General features: G+C 36.1%; 1 protein-coding gene across 1 annotated transcript in view; it reads right to left on the bottom strand.

The window, feature by feature from the left end:
• MSH4 (mutS homolog 4) overlaps positions 1–24,677 on the bottom strand; it is a 103,237-nt gene that overhangs the window by 8,560 nt on the left and 70,000 nt on the right. The window contains exons 16-19 of the mRNA XM_003921400.4: positions 19,400–19,518; positions 17,945–18,073; positions 11,897–12,071; positions 10,248–10,336 (exon numbers count right to left, since the gene is read on the bottom strand). Coding sequence (XP_003921449.1) covers positions 10,248–10,336; positions 11,897–12,071; positions 17,945–18,073; positions 19,400–19,518 — 512 coding nt within the window. The remainder of the gene's footprint in view (positions 1–10,247; positions 10,337–11,896; positions 12,072–17,944; positions 18,074–19,399; positions 19,519–24,677) is intronic.

The following is a 24,677-nucleotide window of genomic DNA, read 5'->3' as shown; positions in this document are numbered from 1 at the left end:
CTGAAACTAAAATAAATACAAAAGATAAATCTTTAGCTAGACCAACTAAAAAGAGAGACAGAAGACCCCAAAAAAATCAGAAATGAAAAAGGAGACATAACAATTGATACCACAGAAATACAAAGGATCATTAGAGACTATTGCAAACAACTATATGCCAACAAATTGGAAAATCTGAGAAATAAATAAATTCCTGGAGACATACAAATTAACAAGATTGAACCATGAAGAAATGAATAACAAGATTGAAGGAAAAAAAAAAGTCTCCCATCAGAGAAAAGCTCATAACATAGGGAGACCCCCATCTCTGCCAAAAAAATTAAAAATCAGCCAGATGTGGTGGTGTGTACCTGTGGTCTCAGCTATTTGAGAGGCTGAGGTAAAAGGATTGCTTGAGCCAGGAGGTCATGTAAGCAGTGAGCTGGGATTCTGCAACTGGACCCCAGTCTGGGAAACAAAGCAAGATCCTGTCTCAAAAAATAAAATAAATAAATAAATAAATTTTAAAAAAGAAAAGAAAAAGTAAAGAAAAGCCAGTAGCTGATGGAAAAAAATCCCACCAAATAACTCAATTGAAAAGCTGGAAAAACATCTGAATACACATTTCCCAAAAGAAGACATACAAATAGCCAACGGGTGGCAGGAATGTAAATTAGTTCAACCTTACGGATATTTCTGAAAAAACTAAAAGAATTCCATATATATAAAATTATTTATTTATTTATTTAATTAATTAATTTATTTATTTATTTATTTTTTTTTTTTTATTGCATTTTAGGTTTTGGGGTACATGTGATGAACATGCAAGATTGTTGCATAGGTACACACATGGCAGTGTGCTTTGCTTCCTTCCGTACCCTCACCTGTATCTGTCATTTCTCCCCATGCTATCTCTTCCCACCTCCCCACCCCCCCGCCCCTCCCCCATTTCCCCCCAACGGATCCCAGTGTGTAGTGCTCCCCTCCCTGTGTCCATGTGTTCTCATTGTTCAACACCCGCCTATGAGCGAGAATATACGGTGTTTGATTTTCTGCTCTTGTGTCAGTTTGCTGAGAATAATGGTTTCCAGGTTCATCCATGTCCCTACAAAGGACGTGAACTTATCGTTTTTGATGGCTGCATAATATTCCATGGTGTATATGTACCACATTTTCCCTATCCAGTCTATCATCGTTGGGCATTTGGGTTGGTTCCAGGTCTTTGCTATTGTAAACAGTGCTGCAATGAACATTCGTGTGCATGTGTCCTTGTAGTAGAATGATTTATAATCCTTTGGCTATATACCCAGTAATGGGATTGCTGGGTCAAATGGGATTTCTATTTTTAGGTCCTTGAGGAATCGCCACACTGTCTTCCACAATGGTTGAATTAATTTACATTCCCACCAACAGTGTAAAAGTGTTCCTATTTCTCCACATCCTCTCCAGCATCTGTTGTTTCCTGATTTTTTAATGATCGCCATTCTAACTGGTGTGAGATGGTATCTCAATGTGGTTTTGATTTGCATTTCTCTGATGACCAGTGATGATGAGCATTTTTTCATATGTTTGTTGGCCTCCTGTATGTCTTCTTTTGTAAAGTATCTGTTCATATCCTTTGCCCATTTTTGAATGGGCTTGTTTGTTTTTTTCTTGTAGATCTGCTTTAGTTCTTTGTAAATTCTGGATATCAGCCCCTTGTCAGATGGGTAGACTGCAAAAATTTTTTCCCATTCTGTTGCTTGCCGATTCACTCTACTGACTGTTTCTTTTGCCGTGCAGAAGCTGTGGAGTTTGATTAGGTCCCATTTGTCTATTTTGGCTTTTGTTGCCATTGCTTTTGGCGTTTTGGTCATGAAGTCCTTGCCTACACCTATGTCCTGAATGGTTTTGCCTAGATTTTCTTCTAAGGTTTTTATGGTATTAGGTCTGATGTTTAAGTCTTTAATCCATCTGGAGTTAATTTTGGTGTAAGGTGTCAGGAAGGGGTCCTGTTTCTGCTTTATGCACATGGCTAGCCAGTTTTCCCAACACCATTTATTAAACAGGGAATCCTTTCCCCATTGCTTGTTTTTGTCAGGTTTGTCGAAGATCAGATGGTTGTGGGTATGTTGTATTTCCTCTGAGGCCTCTGTTCTGTTCCATTGGTCTATATCTCTGTTTTGGTACCAGTACCATGCTGTTTTGATTACTGTAGCCTTGTAGTATAGTTTGAAGTCCGGTAGTGTGATGCCTCCTGCTTTTTTCTTTTTGCTTAGAATTGACTTGGCTATGCGGGCTCTCTTTTGGTTCCATATGAAGTTTAAGGTGTTTTTTTCCAGTTCTGTGAAGAAGGTCATTGGTAGCTTGATGGGAATAGCGTTGAATCTGTAAATTACTTTGGGCAGTATGGCCATTTTCACGACGTTGATTCTTCCTAACCATGAACATGGAATGTTTCTCCATCTGTTTGTATCCTCTCTTATTTCGTTGAGCAATGGCTTGTAGTTCTCCTTGAAGAGGTCCTTTACGTTCCTTGTTAGTTGTATTCCTAGGTACTTTATTCTCTTTGTAGCAATTGTGAATGGCAGTTCGTTCTTGATTTGGCTCTCTTGAAGTCTATTACTGGTGTATAGGAATGCTTGTGATTTTTGCACGTTGATTTTGTATCCTGAGACTTTGCTGAAGTTGTTTATCAGTTTCAGGAGATTTTGGGCTGAGATGATGGGGTCTTCCAGATATACAATCATGTCATCTGCAAATAGAGACAATTTGATTTCCTCCTTTCCAATTTGGATACCCTTTATTTCTTTTTCTTGCCTGATTGCTCTGGCTAGAACTTCCAGTACTATATTGAATAGGAGTGGTGAGAGAGGGCATCCTTGTCTAGTGCCAGATTTCAAAGGGAATGCTTCCAGTTTTTGCCCATTCAGTGTGATATTGGCTGTTGGTTTGTCGTAAATAGCTTTTATTGTTTTGAGATACGTTCCGTCAATACCTAGTTTATTGAGGGTTTTTAGCATAAAGGGTTGTTGAATTTTGTCAAAAGCCTTCTCTGCATCAATCGAGATAATCATGTGGTTTTTGTCTTTGGTTCTGTTTATGTGGTGGATTACGTTTATGGACTTGCGTATGTTGAACCAGCCTTGCATCCCCGGGATGAATCCTACTTGATCATGGTGGATGAGCTTTTTGATATGCTGTTGCAATCGGTTTGCCAGTATTTTATTGAAGATTTTTGCATCTATGTTCATCATGGATATTGGCCTGAAATTTTCTTTTCTTGTTGAGTCTCTGCCGGGTTTTGGTATCAGGATGATGTTTGTCTCGTAAAATGATTTGGGAAGGATTCCCTCTTTTTGGATTATCTGGAATAATTTCAGAAGGAATGGTATCAGCTCCTCCTTGTATGTCTGGTAGAATTCAGCTGTGAACCCATCTGGACCTGGGCTTTTTTTGGGTGGTAGGCTCTTTATTGCTGCCTCGACTTCAGACCATGTTATTGGTCTATTCAGGGTTTCGGCTTCTTCCAGGTTTAGGCTTGGGAGGTTGCAGGTGTCCAGGAAGGTATCCATTTCTTCCAGGTTTACTAGTTTATGTGCATAGAGTTGTTTGTAATAATCTCTGATGATGGTTTGGATTTCTGTGGAATCTGTGGTGATATCCCCTTTATCGTTTTTTATTGCATCAATTTGGTTATTCTCTCTTTTCTTTTTTATTAATCTGGCTAGTGGTCTGTCTATTTTGTTGATCTTTTCAAAAAACCAGCTCCTGGATTTATTGATTTTTTGAAGAGTTTTTTGTGTCTCTATTTCCTTCAGTTCTGCTCTCATCTTAGTTATTTCCTGTCTTCTGCTAGGTTTTGAGTTTTTTTCATCTTGCTCCTCTAGCTCTTTCAATTTTGATGATAGGGTGTCAATTTTAGATCTCTCCTTTCTTCTCATGTGGGCACTCATTGCTATATATTTTCCTCTAGAGACTGCTTTAAATGTGTCCCAGAGATTCTGGTATGTTGTGTCTTCGTTCTCATTGGTTTCGAAGAACATCTTTATTTCTGCCTTCATTTCATTGTTTATCCAGTCAACATTCAAGAGCAAGTTGTTCAGTTTCCATGAAGCTGTGCGGTTCTGAGTTAGTTTCTGCATTCTGAGTTCTAACTCGATTGCACTGTGGTCTGAGAGACTGTTTGTTATGATTTCTGTTCTTTTGCATTTGCTGAGGAGTGATTTATTGCCAATTATGTAGTCAATTTTAGAGTAGGTGTGATGTGGTGCTGAGAAGAATGTATATTCTGTGGATTTGGGGTGGAGAGTTCTGTAAATGTCTATTAGGTTTGCTTGTTCCAGGTCTGTATTCAGGTCCTGGATATCCTTGTTGATTTTCTGTCTGGTTGATCTGTCTAATATTGACAATGGGGTGTTAAAGTCTCCCACTATTATTGTGTGGGAGTCTAAGTCTCTTTGTAAGTCATTAAGAACTTGCCTTATGTATCTGGGTGCTCCTGTATTGGGTGCGTATATATTTAGGATCGTTAGCTCTTCTTGTTGCAGTGATCCTTTTACCATTATGTAATGTCCTTCTTTGTCTCTCTTGATCTTTGTTGCTTTAAAGTCTATTTTATCAGAGATGAGAATTGCTACTCCTGCCTTTTTTTGCTCTCCATTTGCTTGGTAGATCTTCCTCCATCCCTTTATTTTGAGCCTTTGTGTATCCTTGCATGTAAGATGGGTTTCCTGGATACAGCACACTGATGGGTTTTGGCTTTTTATCCAATTTGCCAGTCTGTGTCTTTTGATTGGGGCATTTAGTCCATTGACATTTAGGGATAGTATTGTTATGTGTGAATTTGATGCTGTCATTTTGATGCTACCTGGCTGTTTTGTTGGTTAGTTGATGCAGATTCTTGATTGTGTTGATGCTTTTTTACCATTTGGTGTGTTTTTGGAGTGGCTGGTACTGGTTGTTCCTTTATATGTGTAGAGCCTCTTTCAGGAGTTCTTGTAGGGCAGGTTTGGTGGTGATGAAATCTCTGAGTGCTTGCTTGTTCACAAAGGATTTTATTTTGCCTTCACTTATGAAGCTTAGTTTGGCTGGATAGGAGATTCTGGGTTGAAAGTTCTTTTCTTTTAGGATGTTGAATATTGGCCCCCAATCTCTTCTGGCTTGTAGGGTTTCTGCTGAGAGATCTGCTGTGAGTCTAATGGGCTTCCCTTTGTGGGTAACCCGACCTTTCTCTCTGGCTGCCCTTAGCATTTTCTCTTTCATTTCAACCCTGGTGAATCTGACGATTATGTGCCTTGGGGTTGCTCTTCTTGAGGAATATCTTTGTGGTGTTCTCTGTATTTCCTGGATTTGAATATTGGTCTGCCTTGCTAGGTTGGGGAAGTTTTCCTGGATAATATCCTGAAGAGTATTTTCCAGCTTGGATTCATTCTCTTCATCACATTCAGGTACACCTATCAGACGTAGATTAGGTCTTTTCACATAGTCCCACATTTCTTGAATATTTTGTTCATTCCTTTTTGCGCTTTTTTCTCTGTTCTTGCCTTCTCTTTTTATTTCATTGAGTTGATCTTCGACCTCTGATATCCTTTCTTCTGCTTGGTCAATTCGGCTGTTGAAGCTTGTGCATGCTTCACGAAGTTCTCGTGTTGCGTTTTTCAGCCCCATCAATTCATTTATACTCCTCTCTATGCTGTCCATTCTCGTCAGCAGTTCGTCCAATCTTTTTTCAAGGTTCCTATTTTCTTTGCGATGGGTTAGAACATGTTCTTTTAGCTCATTGTAGTTTCTTACTACCCACCTTCTGAAGTCTGATTCTGTCATTTCATCACCCTCCTTCTCCATCCGGTCTGGTTCCCTTGCTGGTGAGGAGTTGTGATCCCTTTTAGGAGGAGAGGTGTTCTGGTTTTGGGAGTTTTCATCCTTTTTGCGCTGGGTTCTTCCCATTTTTGTGGGTTTATCCACCTGTTGTCTGTCTCTGTCCCAGGGAGTTGGAGCTTTATGAGTTTCCCTTGCACTACTGCCTTTTTTGATTTTTCTTTCAGGTCTGACCCGCCCAGCTAGCAGTACGCCTAGCCACTGCCTGCCCGCAGGGGCTTTGCTGAGCTGCTGTGGGCTCCGCCCAGCTGCCCTGAGCTCTTCCCTGTAGTCCTTTTTATATGGGCGTAGTTAGAACTGTCTCGGCAATGGTGGCCCCGCCTGTGTTATGGTGGACTCTCTCTGTTGTGGCAGGTTGCCTCGGCAACGGCGGGTTGCCTCGGCAACGGCAGCCTGCCTCCGTAGAGGTGGAGAGTCTCAGTAGTGGCGGAAACCCCTCCCCCACGGAGCCGGACTGTCCTGGTTCAGCTGTGCTTGGTTTGAAGGGCTCAACCCAGAGGGTTTCCAATTACTGTTTTTGTTTTCGTTGTTGTTGGGGGTGGAGGGGTGGGACCAACCGAGCCTGATCACCTGGCTCTCTGACTCAGAGTCTTTTCTTTTAAGTTGAACGACCCCACGTTCTGGTCGCTTGTTGAAAAGGCGCCGGGATCTCCTGTGCTGCGACTCACGGAGTCGGCTCAAACTGCGGCGCCGGCTCCTGGCGGATTTTTTGCCTAGGAATCTCCTGGCCTGACTCGCTATTTCAGATGAATGGGCTATTCTGCCGTCTCAGGGCTCTGCTCGCCAGCTAAGAGGGCTCCCAGACCATTGGCTTTTGTACGGAGAACCGCAGCAACAGGGAGTGGTCACAGCAGCTGCGCGGGCGGAATCAGCCCCGCGGGGGCCAAAACAGCCGCACCGGCTGGGACTGGGACGCTGGCGACCCCTCTGCCTGGGTATCTCCTGGTCTGTGGGCGATAAGAGTTCGTCTGGAAATGTGGCGTCCACTCACCCTCTGCACTTTCACTGGGAGCTGAAGTCCTGAGCTGTTCTTAGGCGGCCATCTTCCCAGCATTCCCCATATATATAAAATTATATAATTTTATATATATAGTTTTTATATATATTAGTTATACATATATAGCTTTATATATATATATATATATATATATATATAACACCTGTACCTATATGTTAATCACAGCACTATTCACAATAGCATAGTCATGGAACCAAACTAAATGCCCATCAATAGGTGACTACATAAAGAAAACTATGGAATACTATTTAACCATAAAAAAGAATAAAATCACATCCTTTCACAGCAACATACATGGAGTTGGAGGCCATTATCCTAAATGAACTAACTCAGACACAGAAAACCAAATACTGCATGTTCTCATTTATAAGTGAGAGCTAAACAATGGGTACTCATGGACATAACAATGGAAATAACTGTCACTGGGGACAAAAGGGGGAAAGGTGGGAGGGGGCAAGGGCTGAAAATGATCTGTTGGGTACAATGTTCACTATTTTGCTATTGGATATACTAGGAACGCTACTCTCAACAGTACGCAATATACCCATGCAACAAACAAGCACATATACCCCCACAATTTAAAATAAAGTAAAATAAAAATAAAAATAAGCAATTTGGCTAAATTATTGCAACTACATTGTAGTTGTGAGAAGGGCCCCTTAAGAACAAGAAATGATTCATTGCTCCACTGAAAAAAGAAACTCAGGGAAGTTTCTTGGGGAAATTCACATCTGAGCTAGAGAAAATGACAAGTAAAAATTATATGCATGAGGTAGATGAAGGGGAATGAAATTCTTGGCAGAGAGAACAACATAAGTGAAATAGAAGAGGTTAAAAAACAAACAAACATATAGCTAACAAGTATATAAAAAAGTGTTCAACATCACTAATCATTAAAGAAATACATACCAAGACCACGACAAGATTTCTTTCCCCTAGTTAAAATGGCTTTTATCTAAAAAACAAACAATTAAATGCTGGTGAGGATAGAGAAAGGGGAATGTGCACACACTGCTGACAGGAATGTAAATCAGTGTTGCCGCTATGAAAAATAGTATGGAGGTTCCTCAAAAAACTAAAAATGCCACTATCATATGATCCACCAGTCCTACTGCAGAGCATCTATCCAAAAGAAAGAAAATACATATATCTAAGAGATATTTATACTCCTATGTTTACTGCAGAACTATTCACAATAGCCAAGATATGGATCAACCTAAGTGTCTATTAACAGATGAATGGATAAATAAAATGTGATACATATACACAATGGAATATTATTCAGCCAAAAAGAAATAAAATCCTTGCATTTGTAGCAACATGGATGAAGAATAATTATGCTAAATGAAATAAACCAGGCACAGAAAGACAAATACCACATATTCTCCCACTCATATGTCTGAACAAAAACAGTTGATCTCATAGAAGTGAAGGGCTGATTGATGATTACTAGAGGATAGAAAGGGTTTGGGGGAGGAAGGAGATGAATAGAGGTTGGTAAATTGGTACAAAAATACAGTTAGATTGAAGGAATAAAGTGTAGTGTAAGATAGTTCAGTAGGGTGACTATAGTTAACATGTGTTGCATAGTTCAAAATAGCTAGAAGATAAGAATTGGAACATTTCCAACATGAAGTAAAGATAAATGTTTGGGCCAGGCACAGTGGCTCACGCCTGTAATCCCAGCACTTTGGGAGGCTGAGGTGGGCAGGTCCCTGAGGTTGGGAGTTCAAGACAAGCCTAATCAACAAGGAAAAACCCTGTTTCTACTAAAATTACAAAATTAGTCAGGCGTGATGGTGCATGCCTGTAATCCTAACTACTCAGAAGGCTGAGGCAATAGAATCACTTGAACTCAGTGGACAGAAGTTGCAGCGAGCTGAGATTGTGCCATTGCATTTCAGGCTGATCAACAAGAGCAAAACTCTGTCTCAAAAACAAACAAAAGATAAATGTTCGGGGTGATGGCTATCCCAACCACCCTGATTTAATCATTACACATTGCATGCAAGTATCAAAATTTCACATGTACCCCCAAAATATGTAGAACTATTAAGTACCAATTAAAAAAAGAAAAAAAAATCACAATTATCCAGTAAAATATTCAACTAAAATCAGTATATATGAATTTACAGTGGTTAAAATTAGCTTGTTTTGAACATTTTTCAAACTTCATTAGGAGAACTAAAGCCTACTAAAAGGCTAGAGGAGAGGTGGTCCATAACTGAAATGTGGTAAGATGAACTCTAAAGAGTTAGGTAGTAAGAGCTTCTTCAGAGTACAGCACAGTTAAAATTTCTGATGAAGAGATCCAAATAGATAATTAGGCAAGTGAAGTCACAGAGACTAGAGGAATTCAAAGGGCAGATTAATTAATAAAAAAGGAAGACAGGTTAAGAAAGAGTGATGGACACAGAAAATTGTAATTGAAGAAAGTATCACACTGCACCTAGACTGTTTACTGAACACATTGGATTTTTAAAATTCTATCAAGCAGCTGAGCATGGTGGCTCACACGTATAATCCCAGCACTTTGGGAAGCCAGGGCCAGTGGATCACCTGAGGTTAGGAGTTTGAGACCAGCCTGGCCAACATGGCAAAACCCCTATCTCTATGGGAAAAAAAAAAAAAAAAATTAGCTGAGCATGGTGGTGGGCTCCTGTAATCCCAGCTACTCAGGACACTGAGGTGAAAGAATCTCTTGAACCCAGGAGGTGGAGGTTGTAATGAACTGAGATCGTGCCATTCCACTTCAGCCTGGGTGAAAAGGGCAAGACTCCATCTCAAAGAAAAAAAATCAACAACGAAAACCCAAAACCAAAAGCACTTATATAAAACAAACTGACATTTAAAAATTTTCCAAATTTTGAGTCAACAGATGTGAGTTTAGTGTTGAACCTAATGCTTCCAAACAAATCACTTAACCTCTGTAAAATTAAGAGTAGAAGTAATCCTTTTTAAATCTTTTACTATAAAGACCTAACTACTTCATAAAGAGTTATGAGGTTTACATGTGATAAGTAGAAAAGCTTTGAAAACTATAAAAAATATATAATCATATAAATATTGTGCATAGTGATTTTTATTTGTAATGCCCACTTACAATAGATTTATTTTCTCATCATAAAGTTAGTATAGCAATAATTATTTTAGAAACTGAACTGTTTTTTATCTCCTAGTCTGTTAGCTGATTTGCTTCAAGGATTATAATAGACCAAACCAAAAGAGTTTTAAGAAGTAAAAAGGATTTTCTTTGTTTAGAAATTAGGTTTTTATTTTAAATATTTTAATTATTGTATTATTTGTTATATATTTAGATTAAAGGCCATAATAAGAATCTACACTAAAAGTATTTTTAATTCAAAGAACAAATGAGAACAAAGTTTCTTACCAAAATTTGTCTTGTAATTTGAGTTGTGATTTCCTTGGCATCCAAGACAATTGATGGTGGAAGGGATGACACCTCTGCAGCTTTTAATCCTAAAATTATTTGTTTTAAATTGGCTTCAATTTACTGCTGGTATTTTTATGCTTGTTTTAACTAGTATTAACCTTTTATTCACAGATTTAAACTTTCCTTCTAAAGGCATTTCTGAACTGCCCCATAATTCTTGGAATTAAGCTTTCTAAAATTCTGGATGACAACTTACCAATTAATAGATTTAATTACTTGTCCAAGACATATAAGGCAAATTAGAATATCAGTTAACTCTTAATATATCTCTAAGATATCAGGAATAAAAAAGATAGTTAGAAAATAATAACATTGAAATTCCAATTGCAAATATGGTTGATTAACAGAAGGTCAAAAGGCATACGAGTTTTGCAGGGGAAGGTAATAACTAATCACAGCAATAACACTACAGCTAAACATTCACCCACCTAAATAAATGAGACAGAAATTTCTCAGAAGATATAACAGTAGGTGAGTACTCTATATGCAAATTCAAAGTATCAATTATATTCTCATGTTTTTAGAGCTTAATTTTATTGTATAAATGCCATATAGGCTTTTTACTATATGCCAACAGTTAACTATATTTATTGCTTTAGAAGTAATAGAAGCAATATCAAAATTTATTGAGATGTTAGTAATTGCTAGGCACTGTGCAACACAGCTCACATTTGATAATTCATTGAATTCTTGTAATTCTACATATATGGCAAATTATTCTCATGTCATAGGTCATAAAATTGAGGCTTATAAAGTTTAAACATCTGATATAAATAAGTTGTCCATTTGATTTTCCATTTTAAATAGCAAAACAAAGATTTATTTTCCCCTCAAAGGGTCATATCCATAGCTAAAATAATTTTTGAAACTTACACGTACAGATTAATTGAAAAGTCTCTGAATCTGTGAGATTTAATGATTTAGACAGAAAGTATCTAATCAAGTTTAAGACTATCTAGCTGGGCATGGTGGCACATGCCTGCAGTCCCAGCTACTCTGGAGATGGAGGCAGGAGACTCACTTGAGCTCAGGATGTGGAGGTTAGTGAGCCGAGATCATGTCACTGCATTCCAGCCTGAGCAACAGAGTGAGACTCTGTCTCAAATATATATATGGTTTATATGGTTTGGTAATAGATTCCCTTTTAAGATTTTAGATTTAATTATTAAGTACTCCCAACCTGAGGAAAACAGAGACAGGACCCTAATACTGAAAGAGTGTGTAGAAAATACATAATTTTCAAATAATTATATAACGTGCAAATATAAGCTAAATTACATTTTCTAAGGATAGAAACTAATACTTCTAGGGTTTTCAGTTGTCACTGAATTTTTACAAAGTTACTGGTTCATACAAATTTTAAGATATATATATATATATATATATATATATATATATACATATATATATATACACACACACACATAATGAGTTTGTCATAGAAAATACAATCTAAGAGAATATAAGCACTCAAAAGAATGGGAAAAATCTGCTTAGACTGACAGCCAAGTAAAGAAGAGACAAAAGTTTGTCTTAGGAAAATATATATTACTTGAATGTATAGGTATAACTTCTATATGCAGTACCATAATTTTTCTCTTCTGTGAGTCCCTTAGAAAGTTTGTAGGTATACAAAATTGCTTCTTTATTTCTTGAGGTATTCTGTACATGTTGAACTTCAAAATGCATGTTTTCTACATTAGGATACAGGGTATCAATATAGCATAGTTCCAGGAAATGTGTAGCAAACAATGTAAATGCCTGGAATATATAACAGATGAATATTAGTACTTCTAATATTAACTAGAAAATTCTATTTTAACTATATGAACATAAAATTTTAATTTAATTTTCCAAGTAGCTTGGCAAAGATGTAGGAATAAAACTAATAATTTGGAGGCTAATACTATCAAACCATTTTTAAATGTTCTGAGATTTTATATTAAATGAAGAAGACATGTTTATTATGTTTGTACACAGACATGTGTGCCACATTATAGGAAAGAGAACAAAACCAAAAATAAATTCCTAAGAAATGTATCTGAAGATACTGAAAAGATGTTTACCAGAAACAAAGCTATGAATTGAGGTAATCGTTTATTAGGGAGGTAACTCACATGCAAAAAAAATCATAATTTTTCCTCAATTTTTAAAAAGCTTCACTATAAAAGTAGCCTCCCTCCTTGTAAGTAGGTTTTGGCAATGCAATCAGGAGATTATTTTAGGTATGTAAAATTCCAAAAGTTTTTAGTTTTTAGATTTGCATTGTGTTTGGGTTAGGTACTAGTAGAGGAAAAAGAAAGATTGAGAACACCAATTAAGATAATGGTTCTCAAACATTAGTAATCCCTTAGAGAGCTTGTTAAAGATGCAAATTCTTGGTACATATCCCCTTTAAAATTCTCTATCAATAGTTCTAATGTGGGGCCCCAGGAAATGGCATTTTCCATAAGTACTTTGGGTGATTTTAATGAAAGTGGTTCATGTGATTTACAGCCAGCACAAGATTTCCAACTCAGAAGTTACTAAGGCAGCTAGATCTGAATAACTACTTATGTTTTAAGATATTACTAGTGAAAAATTAGGTAGGTGATCAGTGAAAATTTAAATATTAAGACAGTAAAAAATACTAATGGGCAAAATGGCTATCAACTGTGGAAGGTAAAAAGCAAGGGAAGGAATAATTTTGTACATGACAGAAAAATAAAAATTTTAAATAACTACTCAACAAATCAAAAGGAGTATAAAACAAAACCAAATTTATAAAGCTACAGGAAAATATTTAGAATACAGTAAACCATTTAAAAGCTACAGACCATATTCAATAACAATAATGTCGTTAAAAGTCATGTGCCAAACAAATCTATTATAGTAACTTTGTAAACTCTGTTTCAGGTTAAATCAATTTAGCAAATAATTATTCAGATCCTATATTTACAAGGATTGTGCTAGGCACTAAGGATACTGTGTTAGAAAATAATGATTAACTTTAAAAGTAAGTAGCAATATTACATTATGACTAAATTATTTATACTAGAAAATAATATTGTAAAGTAATGCTAAAAGCACTATTCTTAAACTATTGCAGAATACTTTGAAAACAGATACTGTATGCTTCAACCCAGGAGGTGGAGGTTGCAGCGAGCTGAGATCATGCCACTGCACTCCAGCCTGTGTGACTAGTAAAACTCCATCTCAAAAAAGAAAAGAAAAGAAAACAGATACTGTATTAGATGGGGTTCTCCAGAGAAACAGACCAATAAGAGTGTGTGTGTGTGTGTGTGTGTGTGTGCGTGCACACGCATGCAAGTGTGTATTGTATGTGTGTAAAGAGATTTATTATAAGAAATTGGATCATGCAATTATGGAGGCTGACAAGATCCAAAGTCTACAGTCAGCAAGCTGGAGACCCAGGAGAGTTGATGGTATGACTCCATTCTAAATGCCTGCAAACTCTAGACTCAGAAAGAGCCAAGGTTTCACTTGAGTCTGAAGGCAGGAAAGAACTAGTTTTTCAGATTGGAGGCACTCAGTTCTCTCTTATTCTTGGAAGGATCAGCCTTTTTGTTCTATTCAGGCTTTCAATTTATTGGACGGGACTCATCCACCCTAGGGAAGACAATATGCTCATTCAATCTACCAATGCTAATGTTAATCTCATCTAGAAACACCCTTACAGATAAACCAAGAATGTATGACTAATGTCTGGGCACCCCACGACCTTGCCAAGTTGACACATAAAACTATCCATCACAAATCCAACCCTTGTAAACTTGGCATCTACAGGCATCTCCTTATACCACACTTAATCTGCAAATGAAGATGATAACAAGGTCATACTTCCCTCTAATATGATACAACTATCTTTAGTACAACTTAGAAAGCACTAACCCCTTTTCCAGAAAAAGAGGTTAACGTCCTTGAGTGATGTTAATTCTTCTCCTTGATATCTCATAACTTAAATACTATAATGTGAAATTAGAAATACTTAAATAACATGACGTGAAATCAATACATCTTATGTTACATTATAAGAGACTAAGAGAAGAAAGAAAATATATGTATATATACACAAAAAAATCAGACAAAATAAAGAGAAAATAATCATGACAATTACAGACAGTCCTTATTTCTGTAACTAGTAACAGAGTTGCAGTTGGTAATTACAACTACCTTTTCCTGTTACTACCTATTCTGTATTTCCTTTGCCTTCAGCAAGCCCTAGTTAGTCACAGCTCTTTATTAAGTGGGGTGACCCAAATCTTCCATCCTGAAAGGTCTTGGCTATTCATAATCCTGCCTGGATTGGATTGTAGTTTTCCATTAACCTTTAACACAGAGCATGACAGAACTGAGATACCCTAAGGAATCTTCTGCATTCCAGACATATTCGTCCTTTATTGCATTATGAAGTAGCAGTCCAGTTTCCCTTTGCTAATTTCCCTTTGCCTGTTGATTCAGAAGCATAAGATAACCAAGGCGGCTGAGCAGGTGTCTTAACTTCCAGGTCAAAAAGTTATCACGATGTCTCTTGGTGAAAGCATACTTCCTTTGGAACTAAGGCCTTTCTTGGTGAAAGCATACTCCCTTTAGAACTAAGACCTCTAGGTCATCAGAGCAAGGCTGTAGAAACTGGAAGTAGATATTCTGCCTTTGAGTCACTAGGGATAATGGTGAGTGATGCCACTTCCATTTCCACTTCTTGATTCCTGGACCCATGAATCCTGGCAATGGGAGAAACAGCATTGTATATTGGAAGCTGATTCAAAGAATATACAGCTTTCTGGAAAACCTTTCCTTAGTGCTGAAACATACTGTCACTTAGCTGGTGGTGTAACTGAGTCCTTTTTAGTTAAAAAGATAAGTAATACACATGGTTCTAAGTTAACACATTAAGTAATGCATTAAAAAGCAGCAAGACTAATAAGTCCCACTTCTGGAAGCAGTGAGGGGGTGATACACATTTCCTGGTGTCTACAGCCACTGTCACAGAACTGGAAAACATCTGTGGTTTCTACCCAGGGAATGCACAGTTCCTTCTAACCCTGGTGTGCTTCCTTGCCTGCATTCACCCAGGAGAAAAGGTTAGATTTTGAGTAGAGGTTAGTGACCATAAAGAGGATTTTTTCCATCTAAGTTGAGGCTCCTGGACTCAAGTTTTCAGATTCACACAGCTCTGGTGATCCATGGATCTCAGGTTAAGAACCCAGGCCCTTCTTACAAACCCCCTGCTGTGATTTAGAGACACAGGTGATGCCTGGTTCTTCCTGGTAGTGAAAGACAGGTCCTCACCAGATATGTGGCAGGCAGTGCCTGGAAGTCCCTTGGGTGGGGGTCTGAACTGGCAATTTGAATCCTTGAGTTCATCCTTTGCTTTTCCAACTTTGTATAGTGACACTAGGAGCAACCAGCCAATTCCATTATATTCATTAGTTTGCCAAAAATGTTTGGAAGTATCATATATAAAATCATGTGGATCTCTGCTGCTTACAAGCAGTAATTAAGAGTATATGATAGTGATATTTTACTTATCACTATTGTCAGATCATACCAGAACCAAGATTTGTATTAGGATTCTCCAGAGAAAGAGGACTGAGAGAGAGAGAGAAAGAGAGAGTAAGAGAGAAAGTGTGTGTGTGTGTGACAGAGAGAGAGAGAGAGAGAGAGAGAGAGAGAGAGAGAGAAAGAGAATCATTATAAGAAGCTGGCTAATGTGATTTATGAAGGCTAACACGTACTGAGATCTAAAGTGGACTAGCTAGAGGTCCAGGAAAGTCAATGGTATAACTCCAGTCCAAAGTTGGCAGGTTCCAGACTCGGAAAAAGCCAATGTTTCAGTTTGAATCTGAAGGCAGTAAAGAATAGATCTTCCATATTGAAGGCAGTCTTGAAAGAGGAGTTTCCTCTTACTCTTTGGAAGGCTTTTTGCTCTATTCAGGCTTTGCATTTATTGAGTGGGACCCACCCACATTAGGGAGGGCAATCGTCTTTACTCAGTCTACCAATTCTAATCTGATCCAGAAACACCCTCACAGACATACCCAGAACAATGTTTGACCAAATGTCTGGACACTCTGTGGCCCAGTCAAACTGACAGGTAAAATTAACCATCATAGGCCCTAATTAGCTTTTAATCGTAAGACATGCACTTTATTTATATGAGAAATTATAACTGATACATTAAAAATTACAAAGACTAATATTATTTATCAACATTACTTTTTTTTTTTTTTTGAGACAGAGTTTCTCTCTTGTTACCCAGGCTGGAGTGCAATGGCGCGATCTCGGCTCACCGCAACCTCCGCCTCCTGGTTCAGGCAATTCTCCTGCCTCAGCCTCCTGAGTAGCTGGGATTACAGGCACGAGCCACCATGCCCAGCTTATTTTTTGTATTTTTAGTAGAGACGGGGTTTCACCATGTTGACCAGGATGGTCTGGATCTCTTGACCTTGTGATCCACCCGCCTCGGCCTCCGAAAGTGCTGGGATTACAGGCTTGTGCCACCACGCCCGGCTTAACAATACTTTTGATTTATCACATACCTTTAAGTATAAAATGGATTTTTCTCATTCTATATAATAAATCATTATGAGCCGGGCATGACAGCTCAGTCTGTAATCTCTGCACTTTGAGAAGCTGAGGTAAGTGGATCACTTGACCCTAGGAGTTCAAGATCAGCCTGGGTAACATGGTGAAACCCCATCTCTGCCAAAAATACAAAAATTAGCTAGTTGTGGTGGTGCATGCCTGTAATCTCAGCTACTCAGAAGGCTTAGGCAGGAAGATTGCTTGAGCCTGAAAGATAAGAGGTTGCAGTGAGCCAAGATTATGCCACTGCAGTCCAGCATGGGCAACAGAGTAAAATCCTGTCCCCACTAAAAATAAATTAAATAAAAATAAATAAATAATTATGGACTTACATTTAAGATCCATAAATATATTTATTTAATATATATTTATTTAATAACATATTTCTTATTTAATATACCTTAAAATGTTCCTAAGATGAAGTTAATTCATTAAATGAATATGAAATTCATTTCAATAAATGAAATAAGATGAAATAATTTCATCTCAGGGACATTTTAAGGTATATTAAATAAGAAAATTATTTTTATGTTTTGTTCATATCTGTATACATTGTGCATGATCATTTAAAAAGATATTTTATAAATTAATTTAATAGAGCAAAAATCAATGTTCCACATAGTTGATTTGTGAAAAACTATTTAAAGGAATAAAATTTTAGTTAGGTAGGTAAAATAGATTGTCTGTAAAGTTACCTGAGATGCCTGGTGCTTTTCTTCCTGTTGTAATATCATCGTCAACATTATTGCACATGGAGACAATTACTGAAAGACCTTCATATTTTGCTACTTAATTTTATGAAATTAAAGCCAACTGACTAATTTTGTGTTGTTCGTATTTCTTGATTTCATCTTTTCCTTATCTATATCATGGCTATCAAACTAATGATTCCCACTTTCATTGGAAATGAAGTAATAAAAATAAAAATATTATACATGTTGACTAAATTGTTTTAAAAGCTATTTGTGGGTATCTGCAAAATTCAATTATAATAAAAGGATACATAAAGAGGACTCAAAATTAACATATTTAAAATAAAACAATACCTTTAAGCTCAGTAGATATTCACAAACAGCATAACAAATGCCAATACCTTCTTCTGTATTAGTGCCTCTGCCAAGTTCATCAATTAATATGAGCGATTTGTCATTAGCATTATGTAGAATATATGCTATCTGAAAGATATAATTTTAATATATATTCATTGTAACCAAACAACTGTCACTATCACACTAAAAAACGAAGAGAAATCCAGTCTCCTTGTAAGTTTATCTGAAATGTATTTTTATAGAGACATCTTGCTGAGCAGAAAATAACACATTGTTTTCTTTTCTAAAAATCTCATCACTAATAATTCCAATAAAATAGCTGATGTGTACATAGACATTTGAATATGTATATGAGACAACACAGAGTAAATAATCATTATCTAAAATATTGATGCTTTAGATACAGTGAGATAAAGCAATAAAATAAATGTTTAAACTAAGCACAAAGATGGTCATTTTCTTCTCAACAAATGACTAATCAATTACTGTTATAAAATATCCAAAACCATCTCTCAAATTTATTTAAGTATTACTCTATATCCAGTAAAGATGAGGTAAAAAAATTTTAAGAAAAAGTACCTAAGTCTTGACTACTGGTTTAACAAATAAATTTAAATACATAACCAATGTAGACCAAGTCTTAAATCGACAGAAGTGCTCTTTTCCACTGAAGATTATTAACTTTTCTCAAAAAAAAAAAAATTTACCTTTATTATACTTTGACACAATAGTAACTTTGATGGATATTTTATCTTTCTAGGAAACTAAGCTTTTTGAGGGCTAGGACTATTTAAAAATATACCTTAAGTGCCTAGTATATTGCTATGCTCTCTTATATTCCATACACAATAAATAATTATATAAATTGCGGGACAAATGATAACTTTATTTACCACCTATCTACTTGAAAAAAAAATTATCTAACTAAACAGGGATCCCATAATTTTTAATACAGATATCCCACAAGTTACACTTAATTCCTTTAGTTCTAAAGCCTACTCAATGTTTGCTCAATCAGAAAAAGGTGATTCTTTGGTACAAGAAGTGAAAATTCTACAAGAACAAAGAAAACGATGATTTTTGAAAACCTTCTAACACAACGATTTTTTGTTTTAAAATCAAACCTATGAGGAACAATAAATATTATGGAAAATGATACTGAACCAGTCATCATTTTCTGAAGTCTTTTACATATTCCCTATAAAAACATTTAAGCACACTTTTATTACTCAATAACACTAGCTCTTTCTCTTAAAACTGTATTCTTCAATGAAACATTCTCTTCTATTTTTATATAAAACAGAAATTAGGAGGCTGTCTTTGACTGCCCTCTGGCTCTTAGAAAAGGGTATAAACACTTCTACATATTTCAGTATAAAAATATTTTATGTGATAACTGATCATTAGTGAGAGAATTTAATGTTTTTAACATAAGAAAATTTTGTTGGGTACCTCTTTCATTTCTTTCATAAATGTTGATGAATTTGTTTCTATATCGTCATCAGTACTGATTCTTGTAAAAATCTGTTTAGCAATTCTAAAGGAAGAATATTCTGCTGGAACATATGATCCTGTAAAACATAAGGTCAAGATAAATTGAAATGTGTTTATAAAATATAAGTCTAATAACATTTTGCACTTCTCAGATTTACAAAGATTATATGGTAGAAAGAACACTAGATATGACATCAGAAGACATGGCCCCAGCTCTATCCTTACTATATAAGCTTAGACAGCACTTAAACTTTCCGAGTTCCATCTCACTCATATGTAAAATAAAAATTGTTGCCCTACCTACTGTACAAAGTTATCTAGAAGTGCAAATGAGACAGCAGATATTCAAGTATATAAGAAAGAGAGTGTTATAAACTCAATAAATTTTTAAATAACTTAGTTGAATGATAAAGAGTATTCAAAATATTAAAATGTGAAGAGAATATGACTATAATATGCCAATTACACTGATCTAATCATTATACATGGTATGTATTGAAACGTCACTATGTATTTCTTAAATGTGTGCAGTTATTATATGTCAAAAATAAATTTTTAAAAAAGAAATATGAAAATTTGAAGAAAATGTCTATAAAGCTGAAGTTAATTCAATCATTAAATAAATTTCTATGATTACAAACATGCAGAAACATTCAGAAGCAAAATAAAAGCAAAACAATTAATAAAAAGAAAAAAAGTGAATTTTTACCCACAAGACTGTTCCTGCCAAGAAGTTATTGTGCTAACTCAACTAAAATATTCATTTTTTGAAAACAAATCAATCTGATTAATGCATCCATCCCAATACAGAATAAAATCTAAAAGGCATTCTAACATTATAAGAAGAAAAAATATACAAATAGTTTAATGGGAAAAATACCACATATACAGAATTCTGTATATATAAAATCATGAAATAACAGGAGGAAAAAAGCAAAGCCAGGTTACTCCAAGATTAAAAACAAAAATAAGGATAAAGAATAGGGCCTAACTCTGAGGAATAAGGACTAGCAGAAAACAAAACTAAAAGTCAGGCTAATACTAATGAAAACAAAAGTAATAATCTTAACAGCAATAATTATAATGACTGCACCTACCATTCTACATACCAGGTATTTTATATCCACTCTTCCTAATTTTCAAAATAACCTATTAAATTGAGTATTATTTTTGTCATTTTACAAATGAAAAAGTGGAGGCTCAGGATCACAAAACGAGAAAGACGTATCTCCTCCATTCTACTTTACTTTTTTGTTTATTTACCTAAAAGCATAAATTACGCAGGGCTGATGAAAGAAAGAAAGAAAAAGAAAGAAAGAAAGAAGCATAAATTATGAACCTAAAGTGGCTCCTGACACATAATCTCATGATGTTTGCTGAAAATAAACAATGAAGTGATAGAGCCAGAATCTGAATCCAAATCATCTGGCTCAAAACAAAAACAGAAACAAACTGTCTATTTCCAAGATAATAGAAATGACTTGCTACCTTCTGAAGATTCTGGAGAAGGGTGGGGACAATTTGCTAATTTAGAGCAAAGATTATTTGTCAGGCTGCATGGGTTTGAATCCTTGTGCTGCCTCTTACAAACTATATGATTATGGACAAATTCCTTCTCAATACTTTGACTTACTCATCTTTTACATGGAGTTAATAATCTTTATCATATTTTTATAAGTATTAACTAGATAATCAGTATATGTATTATGATATATGTACTAGGAGTTTCCAGGAAGATGTGAAATGTGTATTATCATGCAAGGTACATAGACCAGTGACGGGCATAGTGAACATTCAATATTACCTACTGGGGTGTATTAGTCTGCTTCTTCACCCTGTTAAAAAGAACTCCCTGAGATTGGGTAACTTATAAATGAAAGAGGTTTAATTAACTGACAATACTGCATGGCTGGTGAGGCCTCAGAACTTACAATCATGGTGAAAGGTGAAGGGGAAGCAAGGACCTTCTTCATATGGGAGCAGGAGAGAGAGCAAGGTGGGAACTTCTAAACACCTTTAAACCATCAGATCTCGTGACAACTCACTATCACAGGAACAACATGGGGGAAAATGCCCCCATGATCCAGTCACCTCCCACCAGGTCTCTCCCTCAGCACGTAGGGATTATAATTTAAGAGATTTGGCTGGGGACACAGAACCAAACAGTATAATGGGGCAAATGGGGAAGACTAAGGTAAAGGATTGATACTGGGTGATCTTGGGCAAGTCTTTGAGCCTGACTTTCCTCATTTTATAGAAATTTAATAAATATTTATGGAAGCCCTTCTATGTGTTAGGGTAAATAAATAGACATGGGCCCTTCCCTCGGAGAGCAGAACTTTGCGAGTTCTTAAATACAGCTTTCTTATGGAATTTCCAAGAAAATAAATGTGAAGGTAATACATATATTATTAAGTGGTATATGTTTGTATTTTCTCTGCTCTTTTAACCTCCATCAAAAAGGTTCGCAACCTTTCTTACCTAGATTATTACAGAGCCTCCTGGCTGGTATTTTTGCTTCTAGTCTAGCTCTCATCTATGCTCCAGCTAGAACAATCTATCTAAAAGTCAAATCTGATCATGCCATTTTCTTACTAAATTTCTTTTATTTGAGACAGAGTCTTGCTCTGTCTCCAGACACCAGGATGGTGTGCAGTGGTGCAATCTTGGCTCATGGCAATCTCCGCCTCCCAGGTTCAAGCAATTCTCCTGTCTCGGCCTCCTGAATAGCTGGGACTACAGGTGCATGCCACCACAGCCAGCTAATTTTTTTATTTTTCAGTAGAGACGTGGTTTCACCATGTTGGCCAAGATGGTTTTGATCTCTTGACCTTGCGATCTGCCCGTGTCGGCCTCCCAAAGTGCTGGGATTAACTGAATTTCTTCAATAGCTCCCTACAGATTACTGGATAAAGCTCAATCTCCTTGGGTAAATAACTAAAGCCCTCCATGACCTAACTGCTGCCCATGTCTCCAGCTTTATACTCTGCTATTTCTCACAGTTAGTCTTAACACTACAAAGCAAAGGAAGTACAAAGCCTCTGTACTATTTTTTTTTTCAGTTACCTGGGCACATCATACTTTTGTTGTTGTTGTTGTTGCTGTGTTTTAGCACATAGTCTTACCTCTGCCTGGAAAGTCTCCTTCTTTTTCATACTTTCCCCTAAAATCTGTAGCATTTTATTTATATTACCTCAGTCCTTATAAAAATTATTAGAAGTGGGTGTTACTGTAGTTTTCATTTTCAGATAGGAAAAGCAAGGTTTAATGAGGTTAAATAATTTGCCTAAGATGACACAGCTAGTAACTGGACAAGCAAGATCTACCTTCAAAGTCTATGTTCCTAACTTCCATGCCTTTCAAGTCCCACTGGTATCTTATGGTTAGACTATATGAAATATCATCTATGTTTCAGAGGTTTAAGTTGGTCTTTGACCAGAGAAGTATAATAATTATCTTCAAGTATTTGAAGAACTAATATTGGGAAAAAATACTAGACTATTCTGTAGCACACAGAATAGTAAGGACTAATGAATTGAAATTATAGAAATGAGATTTCAGTTCAATGTAATGAATACTCTAAGAGCTAAGGCTGTTCAGCAATGGGACAGCCTGTTTTTTAAAAAACAGAGCTCCTCATAGCTATTCAAATAAAAGTATTGTGTCTTACATGAATTAGAAAGTATTCTTATAAGGGGAGGGAAATTAGCTAAGATGTCCTTTTAATTCCAATAAACCTACAAAATCAATAAAATATTTACTCTTCATTAACTCATTAATCTCTGATTTCATTTCCCAGTACTAAGGGTGAATTTGTATGGTATCACCAACATTATTATTGCTTTGTTCCCCTTATAATTCATTACATTAGACCAAGGTTTCTCACCCATGACACTACTAATGTCGTGGGCTCAATAAATTTTTCTTTTTTATGTTTACTTTCTTTTTAATATATATACTTTAAGTTCTGGGGTACAAGTACAGATTGTGCAAGTTTGTTACATAGCTATACACATGCCATGGTGGTTTGCTGCATCCATCCCCCTGTCATCTATATTAGGTATTTCTCCTAATATTATCCCTCCCCAACCCCCACATCTCCTGCTATTCCTCTCCTAGTCCCTCCACCCCCCAACAGGCCCTGGTATGTGATGTTCGCCTCAATGTGTCCATGTGTTCTCATTGTTCAACACCCACTTATGAGTGAGAATATGTGGTGCTTGGTTTTCTGTTCTTGTGTCAGTTTGCTGAGAATGATGGTTTCCAGCTTCAATCATGTTCCTGCAAAGAACATGAACCCATCCCTTTTTTTTTTTTTGTCTTGATTGAGTTATAGAACTCATCCTTTTTTATGGCTACATAGTATTCCATGGTGTATATGTGCCACATTTTCTTTATCCAGTCTATCATTGATGGGCATTTGGGTTGGTTCCAAGTGTTTGCTATTGTAAACAGTGCTACAATAAACATATGTGTGCATGTGTCTTTATAAGAGAATGATTTATAATCCTTTGGGTATATACCCAGTAATGGGATTGCTGAGTCAAATGGTATTTCTATTTCTAAATCCTTAAGGAATTGCACGCTGTCTTCCATAATGCTTGAACTAATTTATACTCCCATCAGCAGCATAAAAGCGTTCCTATTTTTCCACATCCTCTTCAGCATCTGTTGTCTCCACATTTTTTAATGATCACTTTTCTAACTGGAGTGAGATGGTATCTGAACGTGGCCAACAGACATCCATCAAGATAGAAAACATACACATATCAACTAAAATACAGAAGATAATGAGTACATGGTTTAATTTACCTTCCCTAAAAGCAAAGAACCCATGTGATTTCAGAAGTAAATTCTAACAAATATCTAAAGAATAGATAGTGCCAATGTTAAACTGTTCTAGAACTTACAGAAAAAAAAAAATGAAAACTTTTAAATTATTTCCATGAAGCTGGCATAACATTAACATAAACACATTAAAAAGATAGCACACAAAAAAGCTATAGTCTAATTGTGTATAAATATCAATGTAAAAATTCTAACTAAAATATTAGAAAATGGAATTTGACCAACAGAAGAGCAGAATTATTTAACATATAAAATAAGTTCATATGAAGAATGAAGATAGGTTTCAATATTAACAAACCTACTGATACAATTCACTATATTAAGAAACACTATATGAGCATCTTCAAAGTTGCCAGCAACAGTATTTAATAATATTCAACATTTCACC

Source organism: Saimiri boliviensis, chromosome 11, assembly GCF_048565385.1.
Source record: "Saimiri boliviensis isolate mSaiBol1 chromosome 11, mSaiBol1.pri, whole genome shotgun sequence".
In the NCBI taxonomy this organism is placed as follows: Eukaryota; Metazoa; Chordata; class Mammalia; order Primates; family Cebidae; genus Saimiri; species Saimiri boliviensis.
The sequence above is the reverse complement of the archived record's forward strand: the minus strand, read 5'-3'. Positions and strand labels throughout refer to the sequence as shown.